This window comes from Apium graveolens, chromosome 2 (genome assembly GCF_009905375.1).
Source record: "Apium graveolens cultivar Ventura chromosome 2, ASM990537v1, whole genome shotgun sequence".
In the NCBI taxonomy this organism is placed as follows: domain Eukaryota; kingdom Viridiplantae; phylum Streptophyta; class Magnoliopsida; order Apiales; family Apiaceae; genus Apium; species Apium graveolens.
In genome coordinates this window covers 84,649,975-84,660,180 of record NC_133648.1, presented here as the reverse complement: position 1 = coordinate 84,660,180, position 10,206 = coordinate 84,649,975, and the positions used below count along the sequence as shown (strand labels likewise).

Here is a 10,206-nt window from a genome sequence, read left to right as displayed (position 1 = left end):
TATTGGCGAGAGCGATGAGGAGGGTGCGAGACCTCACGTGCAGCGACAGTGACTAAGAGGCCAGTGGCTACTGACGGTCCTTAGGGAAGGCTGGGTGATTAGTCACCAATTTTGTAGGATAGCTAGTAGTAGATAGCATTTCTAGCCCTTCAGGGTGCCCCGGTATATGTATTTGTACTTCAACAGTTAGGATGATGTAATGATGTATTGTGTTCAGAACTATGTATGGATTTGATTGGTGTTTGGTTCCCAAGATGTATTCTGGGAGACCCTATGATATACATCTAGCAGTTATTAAATTGTCTACCATATTATCGCATTTGATAAACGCATGCTAGATAATTAATAACATACTTGCCTTCGAATAAATTAATCCAAATGCAAAAATTATTGCAACTGTGTTAATATGTTTTCATTATCAGCACAATGCCACCCCGTAGAAGAGGAACCAGGGCACAGCCCGCAGATTCTGTTAAACAACAACAAAATGGACCTAACCACATAGTAAATGAAGAAAGTGAAGAAGACCTAGACTATAATGAGTATGATGAAGAAGCATATACAGAAGAAGAAGCTGAGGATACCCATCAGGGAGGGAACCCCATGAATGAGTTTATGGAACTTTTAAGGGAAAATCTAAACCAACAGCCCATTATGCCATAGCCGCATATTGCCCAACAGACTGCGGCCAATGCCTTCAGGACATTCAAATCCCTCAAACCCCCAGAGTTTCTAGGATCTGCCGACCCCATTGAGGCACGGGCCTGGCTCAAGGAAATAGAAAAGTCCTTCGAAATACTAGGTATGGAAGAATGACACAAGACCATTTTCACCTTTTACATGATGAAAGGGGAGGCTAACTAGTGGGAATCCAGATGAAACCTCAAGACTGAAGCTGTGATTCCATAGGATAAATTTACTCGATTGTTCTTAGATAAGTATTTCCCTAGGTTTATGGAAACTCGGATGGAGATTAAGTTTCTAGAGTTGAAACAAGATAAGATGACTGTGGCAGAGTATGAGGCCAAGTTTACTGAGTTATCATGATTTGTGCATGAGTTTATGAATATCGAGGAGAAGAAACCGTGAAGGTTTCAGTTTGGTCTGAAACAGTGGATCCAGAACCGAGTGGCAGTACTAGAGCTGACAGATTACGGCACCTTAGTGCAGAAAGCCTCGATTATTGAAGCTGGTAGTGAACAAAGTTTGAAAGAAAAGGAAAATAGGAAAAGGAAGATAGGGAGTCAAGGAGGAGGAGGAGGAACTGGGAACAGGAGCCTTCCAAGCAGGTTTGTCAGGGGAGTGGTGACCCAACCTGCGAGAGGCCCCGGATTTAGAAAGGCCCTAAGTGAGAGTGTTGGCCAGGGCGGCGGATAATCTAGGGCAACATTTCATAGCCAACCCTGCGCCCCAATACCGGAGTGTCAAACTGAGGAAAAAGACACCTTGGAGTGTGCAACCAGGTGAGAGCCCCTTTGAAATGCTATAGGTGTGACCAAACCGGACACCTTGCCAACAACTGCACCCGACCCAACGTGACGTGTTTCCAATTGGGAAGGTAGGACACATGAAGAAGGATTTCCCGACATTAAAGCCCCCAGCCTCGGGGATGAGCAGAGTTGCATCCAACCGGCCCCCAGCTGCTAGGACTTTCAACATGACCGTTCAGGACGCTGTCCGAAATACTGACGTGATAGCAGGTACCCTTCTGTTAAATTCTGAATATGCAAATGTCCTATTTTATTCTAGAGTGACCAAGGCATTTATATTTCAATATTTTGCTAAAAAGTTAAAACTTAACGCGATACCCTTACGTGAGGTATTACAAGTGGAAATAGCAAATAAATAAATAATTCCTGTAAATCAAGTACACCCTAAATGCAAGTTGAAATTAGAAGGGAAAGTCTTCGAGGTTGACTTAATCCCGTTTGCGTTAGTAAAATTCGATATAATCTTAGGAATGGATTGGTTATCCAGTAATGGAGCGCAAATAGATTGTGAGCGAAAGCGAGTAAAGATAAGAGTGCAAAATAGAAAGAAAATAGTGTTAAAAGGTCAGCAACAGACCCATAAATTTCTGACCATGCTCCGGGTAAAGAGATTGTTAAAGAAAGGTAACGAGGCCTACTTGGCTTATGTGTTGGATACCAAGAAGGAAGTTCCCAACATACAGGACATACCCGTAGTGAATGAATTTGAGGATGTGTTTCCAGAGAACATACCAGGATTGCCACCCGATAGAGAAATAGAATTTGCTATAGAACTAGCACTAGGGACTTCATCAGTATCCAAGGCCCCTTATAGGCTAGCCCCAGTTGAGATGAAGGAACTAGCTTCTCAACTGCAAGAGTTATTAGATTATAGGATAATAAGACCCAGTGTGTTTCCATGGGGAGCTCCAGTGCTGTTCGTAAAGAAAAAGGATGGCAGTATGAGATTATGCATAGGCTACCGGGAGTTGAATAAGTTGACTATCAAGAATAGGTACCCTCTCCCTAGGATTGATGACCTATTCGACCTATCACCAATTGAAAATCAAACCTGAGGATATACCAAAGACCATTTTTCGCACTAGGTATGGACACTATATGTTCCTAGTCATGTTGTTTGGGCTAACCAATGAACCTGCAGCCTTTATGGATTTGATGAACAGAGTGTTCAAGAAGTACCTAGATATATCTGTGATAGTTTTTATAGATGATATTATAATCTACTCAAAGACAGAGCAAGAACATGCAGAACATTTGAATATAGTCTTAGAAATCTTAAGGAATGAGAAATTATATGACAAGTTCTCGAAATACGAGTTATGGTTAAAGGAAGTTCAGTTCTTAGGACATGTGGTGAGTAGAAAAGGAATTTTAGTCGACCCCGCCAAGATAGAGGTGGTATCCAATTAGGAAAGACCGACTACCCCAATCGAGGTTAGGAGTTTTGTGGGTTTAGTAGGATATTACGGAGGTTCGTGCAAGACTTTGCCAAGATAGTCGGCCCATTGACTAGACTTACCCGCAAAATGGAAAAGTTCGTATGGACAGAGAAATGTAAGGAAAGCTTTCAGGAACTAAAAAGGAGGCTGGTGTCAACACAAGTGCTCACTCTTCCCGATGGAAATGGAGAGTTTGTGATATACATCAATGCCTCGCACAAAGGACTAGGATGTGTGCTTATACAACACGAAAAGGTTATTGCGTATGCCTCTCGGCAGTTGAAGGAATATGAGATCAGGTACCCAACCCACGATCTGGAGTTAGCAGCCATAGTGGTTTCCCTCAAAATTGGAGGCACTACTTGTACGGTGAGAAATGTGAGATTTACACAGACCATAAGAGCCTCAAGTACATTTTTACTCAGAAAGAACTGAACATGAGATAGAGGAGGTGGTTAGAATTGATTAAGGACTACGATTGTGAAATTTTGTATCACCGGGGTGTTATGCCCGCTTTCGGTCATGGGCCCTAAACAGGTCCTCATGGGTGCATTAAATAGCTGGACTCTCATGTGTAGGCTAGAACCATGGATTAATGTGAATTGGGCCAGCAAACGCGAGCTGGGCTCATGACATGCGACCTGGGCTCACATATGTAAGGTGGGCTCACACTTGTCATCTGGGCTCTCATATGCGAGCTGAGATCAGTCGCCCACACGTGGGCTGGGCTCAGGTGGCCACACGCGGGTTGGGCCCATGAGCCCACATTTTATGAAAACAGAGGTAACATTGTATTTATTAATTAAAAAGGAAGGCGGTGCTGGCCGAGGTGACCAGGTCAGCCCGCATCAAAGGACTTTGTGTGTAATATGGAAAGTGACTCATAGATGACTAAGTTTCTCGTAGATTTCGGGGCCGACACGGGTTATTCCTAAAATTACGGGAAGAAATGCGATGATGCTGTGAGAATGTAGGAAGCGTGTGGAGTCGGTCGAGATTTACGTGACTAATTGGCTGAAGGCCTGACTTTATCATGGGTTTGGGCTGCACGGGTTGAAGAACCCTAAACCTAGCCTATGTGACTTGTTCCCCAAGAACTATGTGAGGCTTGATCGCTATAAATAGGGTACGTTGGCACTTGTATGAGACATGAGTCGACACTTGATATAAATAACAAACCCTATTCTTTCTTAAGGAGTCAACATACAAGCTCATCCACCACCATACATAACCTTCCTCCGCCCTCAAACACCATCCTTGATCCTTGTTCCACCCATCAACCTTTACAACACTGTTATACAAAATTCTCCCTATAACAATTAGCGCTAGAAGGGGGCTTTTCATCTTAAGGAGAACAGTTAAACAAATAAGGCAAACAAGTGGCGACACCAGGAAGCGGGGGCAAGAAGAAGGACTAGAATGAGGTCGAGCACACGCCCCCAGAGAATCTGCCACCTCCACCAATCGCAACCGTGGATGGGTAGGTTGTCATGACGAATCTCGAAGGACTAGCCGATCAGATGAATCAGATCAATGCCCAGATGTCAAGGGTAGGGAGAAGCTCGGTCCAGAATGCCATGCATAAGGCTCGCCGCTTCAAGGTCTCTCAGCATAGCTAGAAGGGCAAAGGTCCTCAAAAGAGGCTGATCCACGATTTTGATGACGCGGCAACTGAGACCAAGAAGAAGAAAGAGGCATCGCATAAAGAGGAAGATATACCCCAAGGTCATGATGAGCGGGGCAACCAGATCTCTAAGAGATCGAGGCAGAAGCCAGCTTCATCTGAGGCAAGGTCGACTAACGTGCTAGACCGTGTAGGTAAAAATCTAAGAGAGCAAGACCTCAGGCTTAAGTTAGAGAATTACAAGAAAGAAAGGGAATAAATAGAGCCCGTGGATCAAAGAGGCTCAAAAAGAGAGCGTGCGGCGACCCCTCCCGAAAGACGTCAGCGCACCCCGCCCCGGAGGGAGAAGTAACGTAGACGCAGAGACAATCATGAAGAGAAGTCACAAGTGCGAGCTGGTGGAGGGGGGACGCCGCGAGCAACCTCAAGGGTCACACCATTAGAGTAACGCGGGTGGTGACAGAGAAGAAGAAGTTGATAGAAAAAGAGACCTGAGGAGGATCTTAGATGAGATGGAGCGAGAGAAGAGGGGACCCCCAACCTCGCCTTCCCCTTCTCCGTTCACGGCTGCCATCTGATCATCCCCCCTGCCTCGGGTATTTAGGCACAACCCTGACCTTCTATTCAACGATGAAGCCGACTTGGGGGAATACCTTATACAATTTAACACTGAGATGGAAGTCTATCAGGTGTTGAAGATGACCCGCTGTAGACTCTTCGCAGCATCACTCAGAGGTAGTGCCCAATAATGGTTCTCGAAGTTGGGGCCTGCTAGCATAAGGATATGGAAGCAATTGGAGGACCTGTTTGTCAGACAATTTCAGTCCACCCTCCACTACTCACCTCATATGGTCACGTTAGCCAACATCAAGCAAAGGGAGGGGGAGCCCCTGGCAGAATACTTTCGTCGGTTCAACGCCGAAGTTCCTAAGGTGAGGGGAGCCAGTGAGGAGACCATCAAGAATTTCTTGATTGCAGGGTTGAAAGAAGGGTCGAAATTCTGGAAGAGTCTCCAGGCGAGTATGCCGAGAACCTTGGCCAAGTTCTATGAGCAAGCTGGACCCTTTAAGAGAGTAGAGAAGTCGATGAGAGAGCTAAAAATCAGCGAGAACTATCGAGATAAGAGAGACCGGTCTTCGAGCCGTGATGAGAGGAGAAAGATGTATCGGCGTAGCTCAAGCCCCAAAAAGTCTGCACGAGGTAAAGAGACAAACAAAGATTCGGGGAGACCTTATACAAGCAAATAGTAGACACACACCCCTCTGGTAGCCTCTATCGACCACATATATACTACCTATGCTGGGAAGGGGGTATTTAGGAAGGCATCCCCTCTCACAGACTATAACAAGAGGGACACTTCGAAGTATTGTGCATACCATGAGGCCACGGGGCATGATACATCTGATTGCAGACAATTGAAGGATGAAATCGAGACGTTGATAAGGCAAGGGAAGCTTACAGAATGGGTTGTCAAGGAGGTTCGAAGGCACAAAACTGATTATCATATCGTCCCTCCTCCACCTCCAAAAGATAAAGAGAGGGTAACTCGGGCCGGAAGCATTCATATTATTCTAGGCGGGTCTCATATTGGCGGAGACAGCCGGAAGGCGATGGACAGATATTCCCGAGAAGTAAAGGACAAGCCCCTCACCAACATCAACCATCTGAGCCAAAGGCCCCCAGAGCTCTTTCAAAAGGAGGCTGATAATATCGTGTTTAGGGAGAACGATGCCAAATGGGTGCATTACCCTCATATAGATGCCCTGGTTATAAAAATGAAGATTGAGATGGTGAATGTTCACCGAGAAATGGTGGATACCGGGAGCTCGGCTGACGTTTTGACTTATGATGCCTACAAGAAGCTGGGATTGTTGGATAGAGAATTAACCTCGACAGGTGGACACCTATACGGGTTCACAGGGAACTCGATCGGAGTGAAAACACAATTTGGCTCCCGGTGACCATAGGAGAAGAGCCCTATGTGGCCACCCCAAATCGTTATGTTCACGGTTGTAGATCAGCCTTGTGCCTACAATGTTATAGTGGGTAGACCCCTTATGAGGGCAATGAGGATGGTGATCTCGATCCATCACATGACTGTAAAATTCTCAAACCCCACGGGGGTAGGCTTCTCAAAGAGCTGTCAATATGAATCGAGGATCTGCTACAACCAGGCTCTCAGGGTGACCGAGTCAGAAAATACATCAAAAGAGATGGTCCAACCGGGTGAAGACGTTGTCCTCATGGAAGAGGTAGAGGGCATGAAGAGAGTACATCCTAAGGGACACGAGACTTGTAACCTGATTTCAATCGAGGAGTTGCTCGAGAACTATTTCGAGCACATGGGGATTCAGGTGGAACCACGCCCAGGGACCTTGCTAATGGAAGCCTCTCAGCCCATCATGTTGATACAAAAATGGATTGTGGAAGAGGCAAGTGATGAAGAAGAGAGCCCAGAACAAATCGCTGCAAGACTCAGAAAATGCAAATGGGCACGCGAAGAAACGATAATAACTATGGATCTGTCTAACGGAATCACTCGCACTGTCACTACGACCTTTGAATGCTTGATAAATCCGGCCAGAGCTCACCGGCCTGAGCTCGAGGATACAGAAGGATTAATAATCATGGAAGTGGGAGAATCTAGTGATGCTCGAGCAGACTTAGACCCAAGAATGCCCCCAATGATTGAGAAGGTTGGGGCTACAGAGGACACAATCCCGATCCTAGTAAACCCAAATGATCCCTCAAAGGTACTCAAAATAGGCTCTAAATTAAGTCCTGGCTTGAGGGAGGATCTAGCCCGCTTCCTGAGGAGAAATTTGGATGTCTTTGCATGGTCACACTCTGATATGATAGGGATTGACCCGAATGTCATGTGCCACCAGCTCAACTTGGACCCGAAAAAGAAGGGGGTTAGACAGAAGAGATGACCGATTATTGGAGAGAGGGTAGAGGCCCTCAGAGAAGAAGTAGATAGACTAATGGAGGAAGGGCTTGTAAGGGAAGCCTTCGACCCCATATGGATAGCCAACCCCGAGCTTGTCAAGAAGCCTAATGGAAAATGTAGGACATGTGTGGACTTCATCGACCTGAATAAAGCTTGCCCGAAGGATAGTTTTTTTCTACCCCGAATCAACCAACTGGTTGAATCTACAGCTGGGCACGCACTACTTAGCTTTATGGATGCTTATTCGGGATATAACCAAATCCCAATGTATGGGCCAGATCAGGAGCACGCCTCCTTTATCACTGATCGGGGCCTCTATTGTTATATCGAGATGCATTTCGGGCTCCTTAATGCGGGGCCAACCTATCAAAGGCTGGTGAACAAGATGTTCAAACATTAGTTGGAGAAGACCATGGAGGCCTATATAGATGACATGCTTATGAAGTCAAAGGAAGCAAAGGATCATGCCTGTCACCTATCGGATATGTTCCAGATCCTAAGGGAGTACAGGATGAAGCTCAACCCACAAAAATGTGTGTTCGGGGTCGAGTCAGGGAAGTTTTTGGGATTTATTGTCAACCATAGGGGCATTAAGGCCAACCCCACAAAGATACGAGCCCTACTCGAGATGAGATCTCCCTGACGGGTGAAGGACGTCCAAAGCTTAACGGGGCGAGTGGCTGCCTTAAACCGCTTCGTCTCAAAGTCCTCCGAAAAATGCCTGGAGTTCTTCAAAGCGATTAAAGGAGTGGGGAGGAATTTTGAGTGGACAGAAAAGTGTGAAGAAGCCTTTCAGAACATAAAGAAGTATCTCAGCAGCCCTCCAATATTGTCCAACCCAAAGGAAGGAGAGACTTTGGTCCTATACTTAGTCGTCTCTGACTTTGCAGTAAGTGCGGTATTGGTTCGAGAGGAGGATGGTATCCAGCTCCCGGTATATTATGTGAGGAAAAGGCTGGATGACGCGGAGACTCGGTACATGAGCCTCGAGAAATTAGCATATGCTCTGATCCTGGCCTTCCGAAAGCTCAGGCCCTATTTTCAGGCGCACAGGGTAGAAGTGCGGACCTCCTACCCCCTCAGGCAAGTAATGCACAAACCGGAGTCTTCTGGTCGAATACTGAAGTGGACGGTTGAGCTCGGCCAATTCGAGGTGGATTATAAGCCAAGGACCGCAATCAAAGGCCAAGCCCTAGCCGATTTTTTTCTAAAATGTCCTCCACATCAAGAAATAGAGCCGAGAGCCCTTGTTTTCATACCTAGCACAAAAGAGGTCGGGATGGAAAGCCAAAATAGTGCCCCATGGTGGAGCCTATTTGTGGACGGAGCCTCTAATGGGGATGGTGCAGGAGCTAGAATTGAGTTAATCAGCCCGGAGGCGCACAAGATCAGATGCGCGACCCATCTGGCCTTTCATACAACCAACAATGATGCTGAATATGAGGCCCTGATCAACGGTCTCAAGCTAGCTTTGGAAATGAAGGTGGAGAATTTAAATATGTTTAGTGAATCCATGAGTATGGTATATCAGATAAAAGGGGGGTATCAAGCTAAGAGGCCGGGAACGGAGCTTTACCTAAAGTGTGTGCAGAGCATAATCACGAGGTTCAACGAGGTGAGGCTGGAACTAATCCCGTGCGGGAAAAATGAAGGCACGGACGAGCTAGCTAAGCTCGGCTCATGCCGTGAGGCCACTCTGCTAGGGGTCATGCTCCTTGACATACAGAGGCAGCCTAGTATGCCCGAGCACGAGGTGGGCAGCCTCAGTCATAACCTCGGCCCCACGTGGATGACACCTATCTTATCCTACATAAAAGAAGGTTCACTTCCGGATGAAAAAAATGAGGCAAGGAGGATAAGATACAAAGCAGCCTGCTATGTGATATACAATGGGGTCCTATATAGAAGAGGGTTCAGTGTGCCTCTCCTCAAGTGCATAGATGGGGATGAATGCAAATATATCATAAGGGAAGTACACGATGGCCTTTGTGGCAATCACTCGGGGATAGCTCTCTAGCTCAGAAAATCCTCCGTCAAGGTTACTATTGGCCAACGCTGAAAAAAGACGCTTTCAAATTCTCCCGAGCTTATGATAAGTGTTAGCGATATGCCTGTTAGGCCTCAATGATACTATAGAAGGGGGTTGAATATAGTATCTACAATCAATTCGATTATAAACACAAGTATGTAACAAAAAACAAGTTTATTCAATATATCAAACTCTGTTACAATAGGTTTAATCTACTCTCTCAGTGATGTATGATATCACTAAGAGCTGCTAGGGTTACAATGAATAATATTCTTGTGAATGATAACACATATAGTGTAAACCCTAGTCTGTGTTTATATACTACACAGTTACAAGATATCTCCTAATTGATATGATATGTTCTGTTTCCTAAAATACATCAATTAGAGATTATCTACTATAGCCCTTTAGCTGTACAACTCTCCAGACATATCTTCTTTTGTTTAATCCAGATCCTCTCCTGTAAATCAGCCGCTTTTGTGACGACCGAGAATTTTGTGACGTAATAAAGTGAATAAAGTATGCTTTATGTGATGTGATTATAATTATATGACTAAGTGCTGATTAATTGTCTTTTCTGTATATAAGAATATAGGAGCTTAAATAAAAACGTTCCAATTTAAAGAGTCAGCTTAGGAGATAAGTTATGTCGTTGGACTGTCAGGTAGAACGGA

General features: G+C 45.4%; 2 protein-coding genes across 2 annotated transcripts; both read left to right on the top strand.

Moving 5' to 3' along the window:
- Window positions 1-5,401: 5,401 nt before the first annotated feature.
- Window positions 5,402-6,514, top strand: LOC141691053 (uncharacterized). Its single transcript, XM_074495801.1, has 2 exons — window positions 5,402-5,753; window positions 5,823-6,514. Exons 1-2 carry the CDS (start codon window positions 5,402-5,404, stop codon window positions 6,512-6,514), a joined length of 1,044 nt encoding a protein of 347 aa, XP_074351902.1.
- A 39-nt stretch (window positions 6,515-6,553) lies between these two features.
- On the top strand, window positions 6,554-9,520 carry LOC141691046 (uncharacterized). The gene is made up of 2 exons (XM_074495794.1): window positions 6,554-7,306; window positions 8,156-9,520. Exons 1-2 carry the CDS (start codon window positions 6,554-6,556, stop codon window positions 9,518-9,520), a joined length of 2,118 nt encoding a protein of 705 aa, XP_074351895.1.
- The last annotated feature ends 686 nt before the right edge of the window (window positions 9,521-10,206 follow it).

What these genes read in the sequence shown, in the direction of transcription:
- LOC141691053 (XM_074495801.1), top strand. Translation starts at nt 5,402, where the DNA reads ATGGTCACGTTAGCCAACATCAAGCAAAGGGAGGGGGAGCCCCTGGCA. An exon ending in CCCCAAAAAGTCTGCACGAG is followed by an intron (nt 5,754 to 5,822) that starts GTAAAGAGACAA and finishes CCCCTCTGGTAG; the next exon opens with CCTCTATCGACCACATATAT.
- LOC141691046 (XM_074495794.1), top strand. Translation starts at nt 6,554, where the DNA reads ATGTTCACGGTTGTAGATCAGCCTTGTGCCTACAATGTTATAGTGGGT. An exon ending in ACCCAAATGATCCCTCAAAG is followed by an intron (nt 7,307 to 8,155) that starts GTACTCAAAATA and finishes TGACGGGTGAAG; the next exon opens with GACGTCCAAAGCTTAACGGG.